Source organism: Apiospora marii (genome assembly GCF_038362585.1).
Source record: "Apiospora marii strain CBS 49790 chromosome Unknown utg000011l_segment0_segment0, whole genome shotgun sequence".
Taxonomy (NCBI): Eukaryota; Fungi; Ascomycota; class Sordariomycetes; order Amphisphaeriales; family Apiosporaceae; genus Apiospora; species Apiospora marii.
In genome coordinates this window covers 2,472,664-2,495,268 of record NW_027117382.1, presented here as the reverse complement: position 1 = coordinate 2,495,268, position 22,605 = coordinate 2,472,664, and the positions used below count along the sequence as shown (strand labels likewise).

General features: G+C 53.9%; 6 protein-coding genes across 6 annotated transcripts; 3 read left to right on the top strand and 3 right to left on the bottom strand.

Annotated features, from left to right (window-relative positions):
* Positions 1-1,873: 1,873 nt before the first annotated feature.
* On the top strand, positions 1,874-4,313 carry PG985_013857 (malic enzyme; the record flags this gene model as incomplete). The annotated part of the gene is made up of 4 exons (XM_066833623.1): positions 1,874-2,372; positions 2,427-2,857; positions 3,048-3,373; positions 3,437-4,313. Coding segments are annotated over 4 exons (2,133 nt in total), but the record flags the coding sequence as incomplete, so codon positions are not given.
* A 1,264-nt stretch (positions 4,314-5,577) lies between these two features.
* PG985_013856 (MFS multidrug resistance transporter) lies at positions 5,578-7,417 on the top strand (the record flags this gene model as incomplete). Its single annotated transcript, XM_066833622.1, has 2 exons — positions 5,578-6,019; positions 6,108-7,417. The coding sequence occupies 2 exons, from the start codon at positions 5,578-5,580 to the stop codon at positions 7,415-7,417; spliced, it is 1,752 nt and encodes a 583-aa protein (XP_066678362.1).
* A 1,464-nt stretch (positions 7,418-8,881) lies between these two features.
* On the bottom strand, positions 8,882-11,890 carry PG985_013855 (Fusaridione A cluster transcription factor fsdR; the record flags this gene model as incomplete). The annotated part of the gene is made up of 5 exons (XM_066833621.1): positions 8,882-9,596; positions 9,651-11,226; positions 11,349-11,413; positions 11,478-11,605; positions 11,690-11,890. 5 exons carry the CDS (start codon positions 11,888-11,890, stop codon positions 8,882-8,884), a joined length of 2,685 nt encoding a protein of 894 aa, XP_066678361.1.
* Positions 11,891-15,254: 3,364 nt separating this feature from the next.
* On the bottom strand, positions 15,255-17,095 carry PG985_013854 (uncharacterized protein; the record flags this gene model as incomplete). Its single annotated transcript, XM_066833620.1, has 2 exons — positions 15,255-16,414; positions 16,492-17,095. 2 exons carry the CDS (start codon positions 17,093-17,095, stop codon positions 15,255-15,257), a joined length of 1,764 nt encoding a protein of 587 aa, XP_066678360.1.
* A 3,021-nt stretch (positions 17,096-20,116) lies between these two features.
* PG985_013853 (uncharacterized protein) lies at positions 20,117-20,759 on the bottom strand (the record flags this gene model as incomplete). The annotated part of the gene is made up of 2 exons (XM_066833619.1): positions 20,117-20,407; positions 20,463-20,759. The coding sequence occupies 2 exons, from the start codon at positions 20,757-20,759 to the stop codon at positions 20,117-20,119; spliced, it is 588 nt and encodes a 195-aa protein (XP_066678359.1).
* A 413-nt stretch (positions 20,760-21,172) lies between these two features.
* Positions 21,173-21,934, top strand: PG985_013852 (IGPD-domain-containing protein; the record flags this gene model as incomplete). Its single annotated transcript, XM_066833618.1, has 2 exons — positions 21,173-21,446; positions 21,522-21,934. 2 exons carry the CDS (start codon positions 21,173-21,175, stop codon positions 21,932-21,934), a joined length of 687 nt encoding a protein of 228 aa, XP_066678358.1.
* Positions 21,935-22,605: the final 671 nt, after the last annotated feature.

Here is a 22,605-nt window from a genome sequence, read left to right as displayed (position 1 = left end):
GTATATCCCCAAATTTTATTTACCCATTTGTTCTGGTCGGGGAGAAGCCCGCTCACACCTGCGGCGAGGTACCTACCTATCAGCGAGTTGTAAGTCCGGAGCCGCCACGACGTCTTCGCCCTCCCATTTGACTGATTCTCTCTCACTTTCTTTCACCTGCTGCCGGTAAATCAAATCAGATCAGTCCGTAGCAAAAGTGGCAAGCGAGAAATGAAAGACAAGAACCCCGAGTCATTCTCTGGTATTCAATGACACATAGAGCCAAGGAAGGCAGTTGCCGTGTCCACCCTAGTAAGGTCGGCGCTGGTTCTTTTAGTAGTCGATCCGTCGGGGAAGTGCTCCTCCATCCCCAGAAACCATTTGAATGACGGCTTGGCGACCAGGCGCACTTCTACACGTACCCCGATTGGGCGCCTCTTACCCCAACTCAAACTACCTGTACCTGGAGTCTTGGCCTGCGTGCGACTGCTGCCGCTGTCGGTGAACGGTGCTGATGGATGTCTCACTGGCGAGACAGTAGGGCACTGGGGGCTTTCTATCAACAGAAAGCCAAGACTCTGACTACATGCTCTATCCTGCATACTGCTCGCGCCTCCTGGAAGGTTGATAGGGCATGCACCCGAGCTGGCTTGTTGGCGATTCAACAGGTATGCAAGTCCGTTCATCGGTCATATTCGATCCATTGATCGGTCTATCTAACCCATGCAATGCACACTTATCTCTTGGGGATGCGTGAGGTGTGTACATGCCTACATGTAAGTCGCATGTACTGTAATCCACTGGACTGGACTGGCCAGTCCGTTTACCGGTCAGGTCGTTAAACCTGCCCTGCGGCGCATACTTGCACAGTCACAGCGACCGGATTCAACAATTTTCGCTTTGCTTTCTTTTAATCAAAGACACCAACAACAGCAGCAGCAATATAAGAAAACTTTCGGGAATTGTCCAAGTTGAGAGAACTCTCTGACCCGTCTCGCAAAATAGCTTCTTCCTTCCTCTTTTGATTTCCTCAGGGATATACCATTACCCGAAAACTCATCCGGGATCTGATCTGTGAGATTAATTTTTATTTTTTTCTACCATTGACGGTACAACGCCCACGCCCCTCCCCATTCTTTTTTTCCGGACAGGAAGGCGGAAGTCCCGCTCAGGCTCAGCGTCTGGGCTGGGCTTGCAGGAAGCAGAGAGACCTGACAGGCAAGCAAGCAAGTGCTGCGACCATCTCCAATTTCTTCTTTTTCCTTCCTAGCTTCCAGAAGTGGTGGCGCGCGCGCACGTCGTCTCCAAGTTTTTTTTTTTTTTTTTTTTTTTTTTTTTTTTTCATTATTAATTATTTTTGCCCCTACCCCGTAGCGGTTCCGTATCTTCTTCGTGCAATTGCTTTAGGCAGGAAAGAGACTGCCGTCTTTACCCAAAGCCGCAGTAGTTTCCGATATACAGGGTTGCAACAGGGCCATATACTTACTGGATGTGGTAGGAGGAGCCCGCAGTTCCTGCTTGCGCACAGTCATTAAGGGAGCGGCTGTCTTGTCGTGTCTTGCCCTTTCCTCCAATTCTCTTGGTGCCCTACTGCATGAAACCCCAACGAAACTGAAGGCACTCGGAGCACCCTCCTCTGTACCCCCTGACGACCCCTGCAACACGAATTCGCAAACTCGGGATGGCACCCATGGCACCCTGCCTTCGTGCAAGGGTATGCAGCGCCGGGGCTGTCGGCTCACCTGGTGGAATCTTATTAAGTCCCCATCGTCTCACTGCCGGACCTCAGTCTGCCACTCAATGTCGCCGGACTATTTTGATTAGCAGCAACCGCAGTGCGAGTTTACATACCCAATCTGGTGATCAGTGGTGTCATTCGAATAAGCAATCTAGCCATTCCTTCCCTAGTCCTCCCGAAGCTTTGTTGAGCAAGCTGGATTGGAAAGCTTCGTCGGCACCCCCTCCTCCTTTTCTGCACCACCCCCATCCCATCCGTCCAATGGCGCTGAACAACAACGCCGCAACCTACAGCACCATTAGCTCGCCGTTGTCAACACCACGCTCCCAATCCCCGGCATCCATTTTTTCTGGTCGGGCTTCCCACACATCTACTATATCCACCAACAAACGCATGTCTATATCTTCCCGGAGATCCCTCTCCCAATTCAACCCAATGTCTTCAGTCAACACTCAAGCTATACAAGAACGCATGAAGATGGCATCCCTAGACGGTCTCAGAGGTTACGCACAGAACCACTACGGCGAAGTTCACCAATACGTCAAGACGGAATACGTCCCCAAGTCACAAGCCACTGGCTTCCAGATCCTCCGCGAACCCTCGTGGAACAAAGGTAGCCAACAAACCCTATTCCGAACTCTCGCCTTCCTGCCGAGTGAGGGCGCTGGCCTATAACATGCTGACCCAACCTGCCTTCTCCAATCTCCAGGCACTTCTTTTACACCAGACGAACGTGTATCCAAGAACCTCACCGGCCTCATTCCCCACGCCATGGAAGACGTAGAGACCCAAGTTGCACGATGCATGCACATGATCAACACTAGGTCGACTCCCATCGACAAGTACTTGTATCTGTCGTCGCTCAAGGACACCAACACCGACCTGTTCTACCGTGTCCTGATCGACAATGTTAGGGACCTCATGCCTCTGGTCTACACGCCCACCATTGGCGATGTCTGCTTGCAGTACTCTTCCTTGTACACCCGCCCAGAGGCTCTGTACATCTCCATCAAGCAGCGAAAGTCCATTCGCACGATCCTGAAGAACTGGCGCTACTCCAGTCCCAAGATTTGCGTCGTGACTGACGGTTCCCGTATCCTGGGTCTTGGTGATCTTGGTATCAACGGCGTTGGCATCTCTGTAAGTACAAAAAGCCCTTACCCGACAAAGCGACTGCCAATCCGTTGCACTGCATGTGCACCAATATGCGAGGTTCACTTAGCACGCGAGCCAAGTATAGCGTGCATATGCACTTCGCCAATGAATGGCGCGGTTTTCGCATTGATTCGCTCCAAATCGTAGGGCTGCATCACTAACTAGCCATCCCCAGATTGGCAAGCTGGCCTTGTACACTGGAGCTGCGGGTATCCACCCTGAGGAGACCCTGCCTATTGTGCTCGACTGCGGTACTGCCAACGAGACCAACCTCAAGGACCCGTTCTATCTTGGTCTCCGTGCCCAGCGCCCCTCTGTCGCAGAGCAGCAGGCGTTCATGGACGAATTCATGGAGGCTGTGAACGATGTCTTCCCCGAGATGGTTGTTCAGTTCGAGGACTTCGAGACCGAGAAGGCCTTCAACTACCTGACCCGCTACCGCAACAAGTACAAGTGCTTCAACGACGACATCCAGGGAACTGGTGCCGTCGTCCTGGAAGGGTAAGCCATTTCCACCCCGCCAAACGGCTCTATTGTACCCATTTCTAACCCCTTTCCGTGTAGATACATTGGAGCTGTCAACCTGTCTGGTGTTCCCATTGAGGAGCAGCGTCTGGTCTTTATGGGCGCTGGATCCGCTGGTGTTGGTGTCGCCAAGCAGCTGGTCGAGTTCTACACCCGCCAAGGCCTCACCGAAAAGGAGGCCAAGGAGAAGTTCTGGCTGGTCGACACCAAGGGTCTCGTGACTGCCGACCGCGGTGACCGTCTCGCTGAGCACAAGAAGTACTTCGCCCGCGTCGACAACAATGGCCACCAGTTCCGCACTCTGGAGGAGGTCATTGAGTACGTCCGACCTTCGGCCCTGGTTGGTTTGACTGCCACCTTCGGCGTCTTCACCGAGTCTGTCGTCCGTGCCCTCAAGGCCTCGGTCGACTCTGGCGGTGTTGGCCGCCGCCCCATCTTGTTCCCCCTGAGCAACCCCCTTACTAAGGCCGAGTGCACATTTGAGCAAGCCATTCAATGGACGGAAGGCACCGCAATCTTCGCCTCGGGTTCTCCTTTCCAGCCCCTGTCTCTTAAGTCAAGCGAGGGATCGGTGACGTACCATCCCAACCAGGGTAACAACGTCTACGTCTTCCCCGGTCTGGGTCTGGGTGCCATCCTGGCCAAGGCCACTAGAATCACGGACGACATGGTGTACACGTCTGCGGCTTCGCTGTCGGAGACTCTGGATGCTGAGGAGATTGCCAGCGGCCTGATCTACCCCAAGATCGAGAGAGTCCGCGAAGCCAGTGTCGTCGTCTGCCGCGAGGTGATGAAGGCGGCTCGTCGTGAGGGCGTCAGTGCCCTGCCCGAAGAGCAGTGGGTTGAGTGGGAGGAGTGGGGTGATGTCGCCCTGACTAAGTGGATTAAGAGCCACGTCTACGATCCCCTCAAGTAGAAGTCGTGATTGGTTGATCATGCATGGCGTTAATGGTGTGTGTATTCTTTTCGTCGGACCAATCTTTTGGCTGGTCACTGCCTCTAGGAAGAGAAGAGGCTTTACACGATATCCCGGTTACGATTACGGTCTTGGAGACGCTTGGTTCATCGCCCAGCAATGAATCCTGAACACAGCTTGGAGAAGCAGGTTAAGGCATAATTAGAGCCTCGGTAGAGAAGGTTTTTAAAATAGAGCACCGTCAGATGAAGAATAATCAGTCGTTTTTTATTGCATTGCATTGCCTGTTTCATTACTGAGTATCACCGTTTGTGCAATATTTCTGTCATGTGATGATTCTCTTTATGTAATCTTGTTGAAGATGGCTAGATAAGGTTGTTGAACAAACTCCCTCAGGTAGCTGTCGAGTGTATTGGTCTGTATTGCTCCGTAGCGGCGGCCGGATTACATAAGAGTCGCATCGCAACTTCCTTCCCTTATGGCTTCCGACCTTCTGTTCCGACCAGCACGTCACCACTGTGTTATCCTTCCGGTCTCGGGCACTAATCCCCCATCCTCCCCCGGCTTGGCGAACGCCCTACAGACTGCAGGCTGCAGACAATACCGCATACCTACTCCCCCACCCGGGGTTCTGTGGGTCCGTCTTCGTAGGTAGCTTGCACCGCGAGGGAGAGGGGCAAATGGGGGACAGGAGAGAGATGACCGGAATATGTTCTCGTAAGACGTTGATATATTCGCCCAGATTGCGATGCCCTCCTCTGCAACCCATTGGCCTGGATACTGGAACCGGCTCCCCTCTCTATATTTCTTCAACGGCTGCTGCAGGCATTCTCGTTGGGGTGGTTCAATCGGTACGAAATAATACCCTGCGCGTGTACATATACTCGGCTCGCGACTCGGCTTTATTCGCTCCACCACGCGGAGATCTCATCCCACGCAGTAACCAGGGTCCGTTAGCTCACGCTTTTCTTTCTCCAGATGCTGGGCAACGCCAACTAACTCATCCTACAGTACATACCCGCGCGGGTTCATTCCCCGGATTTTTTCACTCCTCCCATCTGCCCACCGGTGGCCAATCTCACTCTTGGCTTGCTTTTATTTTCTTTCTCCGTCTCATGTTAAATCTTCCGTTCTCTTTTTCGAGGTACTTGGTTCTCTTGGCTCTTTGCCCAGGTCTTGCCTCCTGGACCGTATTAGTGCGCGCATCGGGTGCTGGCTTCCGTCACCGGGCCGGTCCGCTCCGATACATACTGTCCATGGGACCATGGCGGTGAACGATAACTCAGAGAAGCCAGCGAGGGCTACGGGTTCCGTCTCATTGTCGCTGGGTCGCGGGTCTAGCGACGACGACGTTGGAGTGACGGCGGCGGCGGCGGCGGCAAATATGGAACATGATGTCGAGAAAAAGTCTATCGAGGTGGCCCCTGAGCTGCCGCCACCTACCGGCAACATCGGGGGCGCGCTTGGCCCGGACGCAAGGGAGACTGGGGCCGCCGCATCCCGGACTCGATCCAGGGGTTCGTCGACGCGATCAAGAGCCCTGAGTGTTGTGCCGCGCTCGCATAGAAGGGGATTGTTCGCGCAGCTGGCCTTGGTTCCCGAGGTGAACCGCCCCTTTGATTATTCCAACAAAGTCAAGTGGACCATCACAATCTTCGTGGCGATTGCCGCCGCCGCCGCTCCCCTGGGATCGGCCATCTTCTTCCGTAAGTACTATCCATACTCGAGCTCGTGTCGCGGACTGTGAACGGACACATCCATGGTGACATGTGCTAATAACCCGTTTCGTCTCAGCTGCGCTGCCCGCCATAACGAGAGATTTCGGAGTATCTTCGACCATAGTCAACTTATCGGTAGCATTCTACATGTTGAGCATGTCCATATTCCCCCTGTGGTGGTCGTCTTTCTCCGAGACGCTGGGGCGCCGGACCATCTACCTTGTCTCCTTTGCACTGAACGTGGTGTTCTGCCTCATTGGCGGGTTCAGCGTCAATATCGCCATGCTCATCGTCTTCCGGATCCTCGCCGGCGGGGCGTCGGCAAGCGTGCAGGCGGTGGGCGCGGGCACCATCTCCGACATCTGGGAGCCGAGGGAGCGAGGGCGGGCTATGGGCATGTTCTACCTGGGTCCCCTGATGGGTCCGCTCCTGGCACCCATCATCGGGGGCATGCTGGCCGAGGCGTTTGGTTGGCGCAGTACGCTGTGGTTTCTCACTGCGTTCGGTGCTGTGGTCTTCGTCTTGATCCTGTTCGCCCTGCCCGAGACTCTCCCAATCAAGAAGCCGGCAGCTGTGGACAGCAGCCCTCATGCTGCGGAGGGAGCAGAGCTGTCCCGCGTGTCGACGACTCGGTCCGTCCAAGTGCGGACCAAAAAGATCGCCAAATCCCTCAAGCGCTTCTTCATCGACCCCCTTCAGGTGGTCACGTACCTGCGATTTCCGGCCGTGGCCATCACCGTCTACTACGCGTCCATCACGTTCGGGGCGCTGTACGTGCTCAACGTCTCGGTCCAGTCGGCCTTCTCCGAGCCTCCGTACGGCTATTCGTCCATCATCGTCGGCCTCTTGTACCTGCCCAGCTCCCTCGGCTACTTCGTGGCCTCCCTGCTGGGCGGCCGGTGGATCGACCGCATCATGATCCGCGCGGCGGAGAAGGCCGGCCGCTACGACGACGCGGGCCGGCTGGTCTACCTGCCCGAGGACCGCATGCGCGAGAACGCCTGGATCTCGGCGACGCTGTTCCCCGGCGCGCTGGTCTGGTACGGCTGGTCGGTCCAGAACGGCGTCCACTGGATCGTCCCCGGCATCGCCAACTTCTTCTTCGGCCTCGGCAGCATGCTCGTCTTCAGCGCCGCCACCACGATGCTGACCGAGTTCATGCCGCGCCGCAGCAGCAGCGGCGTCGCCCTCAACAACTTCGTCCGCAACATCTTCAGCTGCACCGGCGGCGTCATCGGCCAGCCCCTCATCAATGCCATGGGCCACGGCTGGCTCATGACCATGCTCGGCCTCGTCGCCTGGCTGAGCGGCAACGTCTGTATCTGGCTGCTCCGGAGGAACAGCCGGGAGTGGCGGGCGCAGATGGATAAGGCGCTGAACCAATGACGAACATCCCCCCGGCTCAGCCGAAACCAAATATGGACGAAGATTTTACCGTGCGGGAGAACTAAACGTTCCTGGCGCAGCGTCGTTGGGAAAATAACGACGCAAGAGGGACGATGGATCATGGACGAATGACGAATGGCATACTATACGCATCCTATGAATTGCATAATGCACCCATATACTGGGGAGGAAAGACGCCCCCTTTTCCTCTGCGACTATATCTGGAAGGAAAAGATGGGTTCTAGATGATAACTATATATCGAAACTGACCTGACTCGATATGTGTCCTGCTCATACGAGATAAGGACTACAGATTAGCTTTGCATGTACTCCCAGTTGACTTTTATCAGTCTCAAAATACATATACATCAGCCCCAGTGCATGTCGAACAGACTCTAGGCGTACGAAGCAGACGTAGGGGGCCAGCGAGTTGAAAATACCATAACATGGGAGGTATGCGAATAGCAGTTGCCGGCCAGAACACACCAGTAGGACGAAAGAAAGCCATAGTTGCACAAGTGTACATTTTGGACACTTAACGAACCATATCCGGATTTTGTTATTTAGCTGACACATTACACACTAACACACATTGCTTTCTTTCTCGTCTCCTTCATCAAATGGCTTAAGCTTCCTCATTTCGCCCCCTTTCTCCCGGGCCACCCGCGCTCCCTGGCCCCATGCACACACAAATCCAATCATCCCACCTTGTCCCCATCCATGCCTCTATATACTTTCGCTGCGAATACGCCAGCAAGACAAACGAACACGCCCGTGATCAATGTCTCATCGTTAACAAACGACACGATCCACACCACACGCACAAACACACACATGATAATTATCAGACCAAAGGCTCAACGCTATTGACCATGATGCCAAACCTCGGTAAGAGACGAGAAGCTCAGCATATACCTGTCATAGAAGCAGAGAAGAACAGGAAAGAGGAAATGGAAACAGAAAGTTGCACATGTATTTGCAACCCAGAGAAACGATGCTTCTAGTGTTGCCAATGCTCAAGTCCCAGAACAGGATGTAGAAAAAAGAAAAGGAGGCATGGAGGGGAGTAGCCGATGCGCCACCTTCCAACAGTGCTTCCGCGCCTGGCAAAGCACACACTCATCGGAAACATGAAAACGCCCTTCGTGTCCTGATCTTGCCCTCGGGGTGGTATATCTAAATAGGAAATCGGCCGTAATAATCTTTCAAAGATTTTGTGAATGCTGAGGGTTTGTTGGTAGATCGGACATCCCCCATAGCATCTCATGAATTCCAGTCAAATATGCTCGTAAATACTTCGTTTCGTGACTCATTGCGTTGATAGTAATGCACAGCTGGCATTTTCAGGGAGCAAGACGCGTTTCGCAAGGCAGGCCACATGTAAATAGGCCATACCTAGGGAAACCCTTGGGTTGGCAAGGTTACACAGCCACGGCTTTTGTGATGCCGCAACTATTACTCTCCTTACTGCCCGGGATGATGGCCCACGGCACCATTCTCGAATCCGGGCAGGACGCCGCCGCTGATCTCGGCCCATTCCCAATCCAGAGCCGTTGGTAGTTGCCATAGGTCTTGCGGCAGCAATGGTTGGAAGCCGCCAGCGGGATTTTGCATAGGCGGCGAAGGGAGTGCCTGCCCAAACCCTGTCAACTCGGCAAAGTTGTTGAAGTCGGGTGTGTCGTAGGTCGGGCCTGTGCTGGGATAGTCCTGAGGCCAGCCATCCTGCCCGTCCCGTGGTGCCTGGCCGTTCGAAGACGCGGCGGTGTTCATGGGGCTGTACTGGTTGCTGGTCGAGAAAGTGCCGGGGGACGACTGTGCATAGCCCTGGTTAAAGTGCGACTTCGGGGTGGCGACAGACGACGGTGGCCGCGGCGTAGTAGTGGCTTGGGCGTTGCTGCTGGGATTAGGCCGAGCCGGGTCATGGCTCTTTCTCTTCCGCCGCGCTGGCCCCTCCTTCTCCATCTTGTCGATCACCACCTTGGCTATGCGCTCAAATTCCGAGCAGACGCCGAGCATACGGTGGACACCGCCAGTCTCTGCTTCGTGGCCCAGGGTGGATAAGAATGTCACCACCATGTTCATAAGCTTCGCGTCCGACCTGGCACGAGGATCGACAGGGTTCTGCAGGATATTCCCGAACAGGGTGACTAGAGCTGTTACCGGGAAGTATAGAACGAGCCTGGTATAGTTAGCGGATAAGGTCAATGACATGGACAAGAGCAACTTGACTCACCATACGACTTGGTAATCGCCCTGCGGGACATATTTGAGAAGCGAAATGGTGGCTCTTGCAGCGGACGCGCAAAGCGCAGCCGACGAAAAGACCCGAGGATTTAGCGGTTTTGTGTTGAGTCCCTGAATCGCGTAGTTCGACAGGCGGTTTGTCCAATAACCTCGGTGGACCGACATGCGGTGAATCGTCGTCATACAGTTGTAGTAGGAGAAATGCAGCATCACCACATGGAGTATGAGCGGTGTGTGCGAAGCCTTGATGTCATGCTCGGGGCGGAAGTCGATGGGGATGTTGTCTTTCCAGTCCTCTAGTTCCTTGTCGAGCTCACCGATAGTCTGCAACAACTCGCCCTCGGACAGCTTCTGGGCCTTTACCGAGTACAACCGCTTGTATACGCGACTCTCGACTGTCGTTAATTCGCACATGACTCGGAACAGGTTCATCTTGCCCTTCCCATCAGCCAGGGGAATGTTGCCAATGTTGTCCTCTGGGTCTGCGTCTGGGAGTTCGACGTTCATGTCATCGTCGTCCTGAGCTGGCGGCCGTCCCGAGCGCAAACAGAGGTCCTTGTCCAGCATGTAGGCAATCCAGAACACTCGTTTCCTCTGCTCGATTTCGACTGGGTTCAAATTGAAGCCACTCCCACGTTTGTGTAAGCCAATGGTGTGAGCCAGCCTGATTGCCGCAGCAATGAGGAGGAAAGAAGGCTGCGGGTTCGGCGTTCCCTGCATAAAAGAAGCCATTCCACACAAGGCTTGGACGCTCAGTAGATCCGTATTGCGCATGGTAAGCTCTGGGAAGACAGCCATGGCGTTCTTCATGTACGCCCATGCTTTGCTATCCTCCTCTTCCGGTACCAGCTTGCTCATGACGCGGAGGCGATGGGCCGTTGCCAGAGCGACATTCAGACTAGCCCACCACCCGGAGCCTTCGTAAGGGTCATTCGAGTATTGCCGTTCGACCAGATGCATGAAGGTCGGCTGGTGGAATAGCGGAAACATGCAGTTGAAGTTCTCGAAATAATCCTTGAGCAGGGATAGGGCCTCGGGCTTGGGTGGCAGGGGCCGGAAGACTCTCCGGTGGAACAGGTCGCTAAAAATCTCCGGCTTCCAATGATTCCACTTGTGATCGTCAATGGAAACTTCCGATATCATCTCCGAAAAGGAGTTGTCTCCCGTCTTCTCGTTGACCCACTGAATACCCTTGGGCGAAAAGATTGAGAAACCAGATGACGAGCCAATGTATCTCGTCTCGCCTGACTGGTTAGTGACAAGAGAGCACATCAGCTCCGACAGATGTTCAACATCGTCGCCCTTCTTCTCCGGCTCCTTTTCCTTCTGCTTTTCCGAGGGCGCAATAGAAGGTCTCCTTCTATCATCATCTCTCATAGGTTCAGGCGAGGTCAGTGAGCTTTGAGGGGTGGATGCAGCATCGTTTTGGCCGGAAGTTGCTTGCGACGGCGAAGTAGGATTCGACTGCGCAGCCTGTGAAGCTCGTCGCGACTGCTCCGTCTTTTCCGCCAATCGTTTCTCCAGAGTTCCCAAATCCGTAGCCTCGTCATCATCGCCAAGCAGGCCTTGAAAGATAGTATTTGTCAGCTCTGACCAAAATATATGTATGACGTGTGTGTGACACCACGCGGTGAGAGGCCCGGTCGCACAAGGCGAGGTAGCTGAAGACCGGAAACAGGAAACTTACCCGATAGTCTCAGCAGGCTTTCCATACGACCCAGGCGGTTCTCCAGGCCTTCGATATATTTGGCGCTGCGAGGCAATCAGCGTGAGCGCAAATCCAGACGGGCGACAGGCCGAGGGAGGCAGCACTTACCCTTTTGGAGGATTTCGCTTCTTCTCGACCTGGGTGAAGACGCAGTCCGTCTTGTAATTGATGCAGTGTGTGCAGGCTGGCAGCTTTCCATCGCACTTGATCTTCTTTTTCCGGCACATGTCACAAGCCTACGTGTGTACAATCAGTGTCAGCTGCTCGGCATACGAGATTGCGCCCCGGAAGGCTCAAGTAGAGGGACGGTGCCTGCTCACTCTTGCGATCCTCCTCCTCTTGGCCTCGTTCTCGTCGCCCATCAGCGAGCTCGGGTCGAAGCCCATCTGCAGGTCTGGCGGCATCACCGGCATGCCGTCGTGGATATAAGTTCCGAATATCTGGGGCGGCTGGTTGGCCAACTGGGGAGGGGGCATTCCATGGACGTGGAAACCCCCCGGATCGACTCGAAGGTGATCCATCATAGCCAAGATATAGCTGCGGGACAGAGCAGAGCTGCGGGGTTGGGCGTTCGCGATATGTCCTTTTTTGTCGTCTTTTGCGTGGTGAATAATAAGGGCGCCGACGGTTGCAAAAAGTAGGGTGCCGTCCGGACTAAGCTACGAAAGTGGCGGCACGGCAGATGGTAGGTAGGTTAACAATGCTTAGGAAGTAAACTGGGTTCCTGTCATGGTGGGAAAAAGGCGCGGATGGGGAATCTGGAACACTTGAAACTAGTCCAATAGATCGGGTATATACTAGGTTACTTAGGTTGGGATAATCAAACGAAGCAAGAAAAGGCAAAGAGAGAGAGAGAGAGAAAAAGACGGTCGGTTTAGTCAGTCCAAGGTGTCCAGGTCCAGGTCTAGGTCCAGGTTCGGGTCCAGCAAAGGCGCAGCGGCGGATGTGCAGGGAAAGTCAGCGAGATGTATGCAGAGCAGTTGTGTGGTTTGGCGCAGGAAGGGTCCCCGGGGTTCGGAGGCACGGATAGCAAATTGACACCAGATACCTCCCCCGTCTGCTCCCAACGTGAGCGAGTGCAGACAAAGATAGGTGGGGGGTGGGCTGACGCTCGAGATTCAATGGGCGAGGAACCGACAGCTAAAACAAGCTGCAACGCGCTATTCGCCGTACTTGGGTCTTGGTAGGGGCAGGCAGGGGGTGGAGGAGAAGGGGAGGGGCTAAGCTCTAGTCTCAAGATGCAGCAGCAAGCAGTCTCGCAGTTGTGCGCTTGCTCCTTAACGCCGTTTAAGAGTGTACATCGGCCTTTGTCCCAGGCTCCAGCCAGTCTCCAGTTCCGTCTCCCTCCTGCAGCGAGTACCTTTTTTTAAGTTATCCCCGCTGGCGAGTCGCGTGTTCGCGTGGGGTCCTCTCCCGGTCAGGCTTGTTCATTCCTCAAGTCCTGCACGGCGCCGCTAGCAGCAGAAATCACCTAGATTGCACTAAACGGCAATGCGAGACAGCAACGGCTATCAGAGAGTCAGACTTTTGTTCTTCCCACGTTTCTGACCCCGTGCTGGAGGGATGCGAGACCCCTACATGGATACACACACACACACATGTATTCACACTTGTTGTCTTGGTGAAGCGCCTAATCTAGAAAGCGAGAAATCTGAGGGATATGCAAGGTAACCTGCAGGACCTGGACAAGTAGGTACATGCGGCATGTAGTGGTCTGGTTGGGCTGACTGGCTGCCTCAGAAAGAGAGATAGAGGGAGAGAGAGACGTTTTGTTCGGTTGCAGATTCGTAAGCCAAACCAGGCCTCGCTCGGCCTTAGGACCCTCCTTTGACCCCAATCAAAATGTAATGCCACCACCAGAACCCACGATGGACACAAGATGAACCGTCTGCCCTTATTTGGCCCCTAAACCTGACAAGCTGGTATAAATATATATCTATAGTCTCTCGATGTAGAATTCTACAATGTGGGCGCGGGAGTATTAGTAACGATGAAGATCACACAGCGAGTTTTGTCCATTTCAACAGCACGCATCCGGATCTATCTGATACGACGTTGGGCGATTCGTGTATCGTTGGAGATGCAACGCCAATGCCTCGCTTCTCAGCGCATCCGACAAGCTGTCTCGGGATCCCGTTCCTATACCCCGGCGTCGCTCCTAAGGATAACGAGGTCTGCTATGAACCATACCCTGCGTATTGCGTCACGGCACATATTTCCCCTCTACTCTGCCATGTTTCCATCTGTTTGTCTGTCTGACTGTCTCTCCCTTTCCCTCTCCCCCCGCCCTTTCCTTCAGTGTGCATGCATGCTTGTGTTCTCAAGCCCCGCGTCATGCCGGCATATACTTGTAAGGGAGGTCTTTGGGACTTTGTCATGCACGTTCGTAATAAGTCAAGTCAATACCGGAGGTTTGCATAGGTCGTTCGTTGCACGGCAAGTCGGCATTTTGGTGCCAAGTCCGGATTCCGGTTGTCTCAGGCAGCAGTCAATCCGGCACTGCCTTGCTTCTCTATCCAGGGTCCTTTTGTTGCTACTGCTACATAATTACCGTCTCCCGTGCCGCGCGAATGCGAATGCTACTGTAAACTAATAGAGGACCACCATACCCGCTCCTCCTGCCTTATGGAATAGGGGAATGCTATTCGGGGGAGAGACAACCAGAGATTCCGATCATCTGAACATTTGGTATATCTCTCTCCGCCTTTTTCTGCTTAGCTGTGTATTATTCACTAGCATCTGTCAACGATGACCGATTTCTGATGAGAGTCTCGTCATTCTCCAGGTAGGACTTGGGATGAAGGTGCATACATACTTGACGACTCGTATTGGCCCCTCGCGTGATCTACAGCTACATACCATGTTAATCACATACCCCCCCGGCACTTGGGATTTCACACCAAAATGCTCACAAATCCTTCGCCAACATCCCAGTTCTGTGTTTTGGAATCAATATAAGGTTAAAGCTTGCCCCAGTCTCGTGCGACTGCCTCCACTAGCCGGCTTCATCCGACCTTGTTTGTGTATTACTTTGTACGACAATTCCAAGGGGTGCCACAGGAAGAGCAAGGCATACATACACACACATACTTACACAGCCAGCTCGTGCTCTGTATTGTGCAATGTGTGCTCCCCAGTGGGGTAGTTCGATGGCTTTACGGAGTATAGCGACAAGCTATTGCCTTTTATTCCCCCATACAGTGAAGAAACGAAGGCGTATTTGCCCGGCCACATAGCAGCTGTGAAGCTATATCGTCGGCGATTTGTCAGCTCTGCATCCGGGAGGAGGGGTGTGGTGCGGGTTGTGGGACGGGTTCGCGATACCCCATGCACGTTTCATAGTCGTCTCGAAATCTATCGAATCTGAGCGTCGAAGGTTGACAGCCCTGGGCTGCATCACGAACCATTAACATGCACTATGCGAATCGAAACCAGACGGTTCCGGTTGGGCTCCGGAGCGAGAGCACAAGAGGGTATGTCAATCTCGCGCAAATTGATAGGATAGTGCATAGGTCACATCAAGGATTTCAATATAGCTGGTTTGTTCGCCTCCCGTAGATGAGGGATTCACATTATGCTTTAGATTATGGAGATCGCAGTGCCTGCGAAACACATCTGGTCTTCCATCTACCGCGGATGGCTATGTACAAAAAGATTTCCTGCCCGCAGCAGGGGCTATGCGCAACAGCGCCAAACAGCAGCGGATCGCTAATTCTCTCATGATTCTTCACTAAATATTCAAACATTAAGAACGCCGAACCCGATGCTGTTGCGCATATCGATCGACACCATGGTCAGTAAGCCAAGTGGTATCAGCTAAAAGTCGAAAAAGGTATAAAACATGGTAAGTCAAGAAGGGGTTGGTTTGGGCCAGAAGAAAGCTCCTCAGATTTCTTCTGTAAATCTCGAGGCCGAGCCATGGGTTCGATTGGAGCCGTCTTGTGACGGGTGCGAACGACCCAGTGGATCTCGACCCGGCGGCTCCAAGTTCGAGCCAGAGCCACTGAAATGTCCCGTCTCCGTCTGTGCCTTCCGGGCTGGTCCCTCATGGAAAACGGGAACGCCGCTTTCGGGCCGCATAGGAGAGCCCAGGGCCAACCGAGGCATACCAGGTCCACTGAAGACACCTATCGAGTCTCTGTAGTAGGACGACTGGTCGCTCATTACAGTGTCACGGTTGCCCGGTTCCGAATACCCATCGCCGCCGTAGTGCAAAACGGAGGGGAGCTTCCGGCCTGAAACCTTCTGGAATCCCCTTTCGCCGCCCTCGACGGAGGCCGCATCGGTACGGTCGGAGTACCGCCTTTGGCTCCCCGTTAGGTTGGCAAGAGCAGCAGGGATGGCAAACGGAGTGGACCGCCGCTGACTCATAGCAGTCACGGCAGTACTGGCAGTTGCCGGACGCCGAGGATCAGCAAACGGGTTGTCCTTTCCGCTGGCCGAGGCTGCGCTAGTCGAGGCCGCACCCGTGATCAACCCACCGGGGCCAGCGCCGCTATCCCTCAGTTTGAGGGCATTCTGGCGCTTCTTCCACCTCAAAAGCATCAGAGCAAGGACCAGCAAGAAGGCAACACCGGCGACACTGCCGATGACGCTTCCTGCGACAGTCCCAGGCGACGTCGGCTTTCCACCTTCGTCGGAGCCGGAGCCGGATGATCCCGAACCAGCGTCATCTGATGAAGGCAAAGTTGCCGAAGGCGACGGTGCGGACCCGATAGTCGAGTCACCGCCGCCACTTCCGTCTCCGTCAAAGATGCCGACGGAGCCACCATCGTCACTGTTGGTTGATGTCGCATGAAATGATGACGATGCATCAGTTGCGACGGGGGCAACCGTTGATGAGGCAATCGTACTTGTCACATAATCGGAAGATTGAAGAGTTGTTGTAAATGAAGCATTGAACAAAACAGTACCAGACGAATTGGGAAGAGTAGATGTGGTAAGGTTTGTTTCCAGAATTGGCTTCAGGGTGACGATGGTGCCATTAGTGGTAGCCGTGCCATTGCTAAGGAGTGGTGTCGGCGACGGCGTGGAAGAAATTATAGCTGCGGGGAGTCAGATACACGCAATTGAGTCACGAACTGGGACCAAGAAGAAGAAGAGGCGGCGGGCATGCACTCACGTTGTGTTGTCGGGGTGGTGGTGGTGGCTATGGAGGTGGTGTTTCTTGTCGCGCCGGAAAACGAGGGGAAGGTGCCCGATGCAGAGCCCGAAGGTAAAGGAGTGGACGTGATCTTGGCATAAGATTCAACAGTGGGAAACGAAGGTGACATGGAGAGCGACGCCGAGGTGGTTGGCTCTAGCGACGGTGTTGGCGTCGGGACGGGGGTGTACGACTGATCAGCTGCTGCAGCATCGTCGTCGGTGGATGAAGCGACGGCTACCTTGTGGTCGGGAAGCGCTGAGAGTGCGTTCGGAGTCGCAGAAGTAGTAGTTGGTGGTGGTGGTGGAGGATGTGGAGCGGCGGCAGTCTTGAGGCTGATGGTCGCACCACTGGCATCAACGACCTGGATCACGTCGACGGTTTGGACGATGCGGACGACCGACGAATCCGAATCCTCGGCTGGGTGGTCTTCCTTCTTTGCCAGGTGTGTTTGCTGGTGTTGGTGATGTAGTCTCTGGTGGTGGGAACGAATGTGGTGGTTGTGCGAGTGTTCGTGTGAAGTAGAATGAGTGGTGTCGCCCCGGGCCTGAAGGAGTGAAGACCCCGAGACTGATTCGGTCATCGCGCTCTGTGGCGGTGAAATATGGGAATACGAGACACCAGTGAATGAGTGTTCTGGATTTTCTAGCGGGTGCGCAGTCTGAGCTGGCTGACTCGCTGGGTCCTCCTTTGGAAAGTATGTGTTTGCCTGAACGATGCGCTAAGAAGGTGTCGATCGGACTTCGCGGACTTCCATAATGGTATCAAACCCTCCTTTCTTTTGGATTCCTCGGGATCGTGATTCAGATTGACTTCCCAGACCTTTCTCTCTTTTCTCTCTTTCTCATACACACTCGGCTCAGGGTCCTTCCTGCTGGGGACGGCTGGGGGTGTAGTAAAAGGGCGGGCGCGCGGAGGCTCTGTCACCACTTGGAAAACGAATGGACGGCGGACAACAACCGGAACGAAGGGAAGAAGAGGAAAAAGAGAGCTTCAACGGCAGCGATGCAACTTGGGGCTCCGGCCTCTTTGATAATATGTGTGAGAATGATTCCGGCCTACCCTGCCTGCTCTACTACCCTCTGCCTGTAATTAAAATGAGCGAGGCTTTTCTCCACGAGAGCGCCGGCCATGGGTCAGTCAAGGTGGGCATCGCAACCGTCTTCCCAATTTCGCTTGAGATTTCGGACAGGGAATCGGGCTCCAGACTGGCCAATCACCGCCGACGTGCAGGCACTTGACCAAGACTTCTGGCCAAGAGAACAACATTAAACGGAGACAGAGACAGGCTCATTCCATTGGTCACTAAAAACGAGGGATCTGAGCAAACAACTGGGTTCCCACCCTATCCTGTGTTTTGTTTGGACACTGGTCCACGACACAACTTATGCTCTGCGTGCACTGCTGAGCACTGAGGGGTGCCCACATGTCATATTTCATCGCCTCGACACTGGTCCACGACAGGAGTCCCGCTACGTACGACACAGCCGCAGTGCAGTAGTGTGGCAGGCAGGCAGGCAGTAAAAGAAAATGGCCGACGGGTTCTGGATGGCGTGCCTGTACCGTGTTGGGTGCATGCACACGTACCGTATGTTATGTCAGTACTTATGTGGCCTGTGGAGCTGGCCTGGTCACGTCGGAAGTGGACGTAAGGCAAGAGGAGGCTCGCACACGCTCGTAGCCGGGATCGTATAGGAGATAGCTCAAGGACTAGGGGTCCTTGGTAGTGTAGCACCAATCGGTGGATTACTTTAAAAAGGCAAGGAACGAAAACAGAAGACGCAGCCTGATTTAGCTTGCCAGGCACGAGGAGGAGGAGGAGTTGTGCAATTTGGTTCGACGCCAGTCTATTAGTAGATGGCTGCTGCACCGGCGGCTCGTACTGTATGTATCATGTAAAGAATTGCGCAGAATAGCCTGCATTTCTCCTCGTGTTTGGCCGCGCCAATGCAGGAACCGCCGCGGGCGCGTCCGCTGAGTCTGGACTCTGGCCTGGCTGGAGGATTTGGGGGGTTGCTGACGCAGAGATCGAATGAATTCTGTAGCATTACCCTGGAGGAGAATCATCGTAATGCAACAATACTGTCCTGTCCGCCGTTGCCCAGTAGCCAACCATGGAGCCATGGCATGGTTCGTTTGCGACAGGCAATGCCCTACCATATTTTGATCTCGATTTGGCACGCGATTGCTGGTCCTCATTTCCGTGAGAAAAATGCCGGCCTTCGAATTGAATTCCGTTCGAGGTATATCTCCTTGGATTCGGCGTACGTCATGATCGGCATGCGAACTGGCAAGATCGTATAATTGTCTGAAAGGCCGTCGTCCCTGCGCCAGAAATCTACAGCGCATGGCTCATAGAAGCCATTTAGAAATTAGGAGTTGCCAGGCACTGGAGCAACCCCCGTGCCCCGCCCTCGAATCTAGGGGGTTAACCCATCTTCTGGCCCATCCTATTTTCAGCAACAGCAGGAAACAACATTTTATTCAGACCCCGTGCACCATGCTCATGCAGCGCCGACTCCAAGAAATGATTGATCAATCACAGCCGGGCGCATAATTGTGACCCGATGATCAGTCTATTAACACACATCAGATAAAAGGTCAATTAATTTCAAACTGGGCTGTCCGGCCCCCAATGGCAAGCCAGCAACCTCCAAATCTGCAAGCGCGGTCGAGTTTGGTCATTGTGGTAGCATACCACGCATCGCAAAACCTAGTATCTATCTGTACTCCGTATTGACGACCGGTCCTCTAAAACGCATCCGACAACCCCAATCCACGGCTGGCCCGCAAGGCACGAGGTGCTTAAGTATGTACATATGTACCCGCATTTGAAGACGGCTTAGGAGGGACGTTGGGAAGCGAGCAAGACTCCATCCCAAAAACAATACAAAACAATACACACTACCAATTTATTCATCGGGATATTTTGGACGTGAGTGCTATCCTCCGTACAAACGCTGGTGATATATCGGGACAATTATGTTTCATTTCGTACTATGCCTACTTAGACTGGAGCCTTTTCAAAAAGTCCTTCTGGGCGGCTGTCTAAGTTGAGATAACCGAGCCCAATGCCTGTCAGTCCACATTGGTTGTTCTCCAAGATACCTCCAAAGCTTTAAGGGCGGAAGCGATACATCATGTGGCTAACTTATCTCCTTATCCAGCTAGCTTGGTCGGTCCGTGACAACTATGTTCTCAGGCTTCTCACATTTGCCCTTTGACACCTCGTAGTGGTGTCATCTTTGCGGGTCATCGTGTTGAGGCTGTTCCTTGGGTACTGACAAGAGCACAATAGCATCCACGGCGTTCCATTGACCTTAACTCGAGAAGGTACCCTCGCCAAGTCTAACCATGGCGTCCATTGCCACGATCTCGTCAGCTTCGCGAACTGTGGAGTTTCGATCAGGTGTACATTATAGTCATGCTTGGATAAAAAGCGGACTACCACTCGGAAAAGATGCTCTTGTGGCACGCCTCAGCAGGGTATCTTGATTGGTTGGTGAACATTAGTAGAATATGGCACTCCTTTTGTGCCTTCATGTTTGGGATTTCGAGAAGAACAACGCCAATACGCCTCCCATGCAGCAACAACAGCAGCTTTTTAAGCAAATGAAACACGCTTCTTCTTCGCTTTGACCGCATTGCTGCCGGTCAACAAGGTATCCTTCACGTCGAGATCTTCGTCGGCAGTGGGCTTGCCGCCTCGCTTCCTCTTCTTGCGTAGGCCTTCCTTGGTCTCGTCCAGCGCGGCCTTCTTCTCGCCCTCCTTCTTTTCGGCCTCGACCCGTCTGGCCTCGCGGATCTCCTCCATCTGGCGGGCCTTCATCATCTTGGACTCAATCTCGCCCTCCTTGTCGGCTTGCACCATAGCGAGAATCGTGTTCATACTCTCCTGAAAAGCTCGCCGTTAGCAATCGGTATTGCGTACAGCAAATGGGTGGGCTTACTCGGTCGTCGACAAACACCTTGCCCTTCTTCTTGCCCTTCGGCTTCTCCACGCCAACGGGTGTGATCATGTTCAGTTTGGGGATATCCAGCTCCTTTTCTGAATAGGTCTTCTTCCTTCTCTTCTTCAGTATCGCCGCAATCGCCTTGGAGTTCGACGGTTTCGACGCTGGCGGGGGGCCCTTCTTGTTCTTGACTATTCCATCCGTCGGCCCAGCCCTTTGGGCTTTGCTACCGCTGATACCGGACCCGTTGGCGGCATGCTTGTTCTTGACGGTTTTCGTCCGTGAAGGCGGCATTTTGGCGGATGTGATGCGATCTCGAGAATTGACACTCGTTGATTGACGATGACGGTCACAATTCCAAAGTCCGGGACAAGGTAGCTGGAAAATTATTCTAACTTGTCGTTATCGCTCAACGTCCGATAAGACTTTTTCTTTTCCTTTTTAGCGGGGCATGAACTGAGCTCTTTCCCTTACCAGCTAAACCGCCTACATTCAATGGCGGGCGGGCAGGGGTCTGCATCCATGCATAACTTTAGGCGGGGAATGGGAATCGAGAAACAGCCAACCGAATTCGCCCTCAAGAAATTTGAGTTCACAAGCGTCATACCCCCATTCATCCCATGTCACTCATCCGTACATGATATTCACATTGATCGTATCACTTCCACATTGGTTTATAAGAATCGTTCGGCCTACAACTTCTAAATATGGAATCCGAAACCGTGAAGCCGCGCTGGGCGGCGCTGGCTCGTGACACCAACGAGACCAAGATCCAGATGGCCATCAACCTCGATGGTGGGGACTTCCCTCCGGAGACAGACAAGCGGTTGACGTCCGCCCTCGAGGGACATGCGAGCCAGGCCAGCAAATCGCAGACCATCAGTGTCGACACCGGCATTGGCTTCCTTGATCACATGCTTCACGCCCTCGCCAAGCATGCTGGCTGGAGTTTAGCGCTGTCCTGCAAAGGCGACCTTCACAGTATGCCGTTTCCTCCCCTGGCCTGTTCTACCAACCGCTCCGTACTGGCTGGCTGACCGTGTGCGCTTGAAACAGTCGACGACCACCACACGGCCGAAGACGTCTGCATAGCCCTGGGCTACGCCTTTGCGCAGGCGCTGGGCTCCGCCACGGGCCTCGCGCGCTTCGGCTCGGCCTACGCACCCCTGGACGAGGCCCTCAGCCGCGCCGTGGTCGACCTGTCGAACCGCCCCTACAGCGTCATCGAGCTGGGCCTCAAGCGCGAGATGATCGGCAACCTCAGCTGCGAGATGATCCCCCACTGCCTGCAGTCCTTCGCCCAGGGCGCCCGCATCACTCTGCACGTCGACTGCCTCCGCGGCTTCAACGACCACCACCGCGCTGAGAGCGCCTTCAAGGCTCTGGCTGTCGCCGTCCGCATGGCCACCAGCAGGGTTGCCGGCAAGGAGGGCGAGGTACCCAGTACTAAGGGGACCTTGAGCGCTTAGGAGGGCTCCGCGAATCGCGGGATATCGGGGCCCAGCAAGGAGGACCCGGCCGCCAGAGTTGTAGATTTAGCAGTTTTACACTACTCAATGTTGCAGAACGCCGTGAAAACATGGGTATGATGGTTTTCTGGAAAGGGAATAGAGCGAGGGGACTGAGCTGACCTCGTGCCAACAGGACAAAAAGTGATCGGTTTGAATCATTCAGAACCTGTCCTCGGGACTACTATTCTGGCAAGTGGTACTCGAAACCACGCGGGTTACTGGGCGTACCGGCGGGGCTTCTCCTTGTATGCCATAAGTTCATAGAGAAAAGGGGCCTATCCTTACGCAGACACGACTGAATACGTCAATGAAAATGAATTGAATGTTATTGAGACTTGTGCAACTCCATGCCGCTGAACTGAAATATCACTATTCAGTTCAAGTTTGAGTCCTTTGTGAATTCCTTTACTCGGTAGTTCACTAAGATGTGTTTGTAGCCAGTAGTGGTGGCCATAACCCTTAGCAAACGAACAAACTCGACAAAATAGCCATAAGCAATCTACGTAATGTCTTCCATTCGAAACTTACACGTCGCTCATATAAAAATCCAGGGACGGGGCACCCTTAAACATGAGGATAAACTATGCTGATTACGTGCAACAATATCGTTGGCAACGAGCGCTGCAATA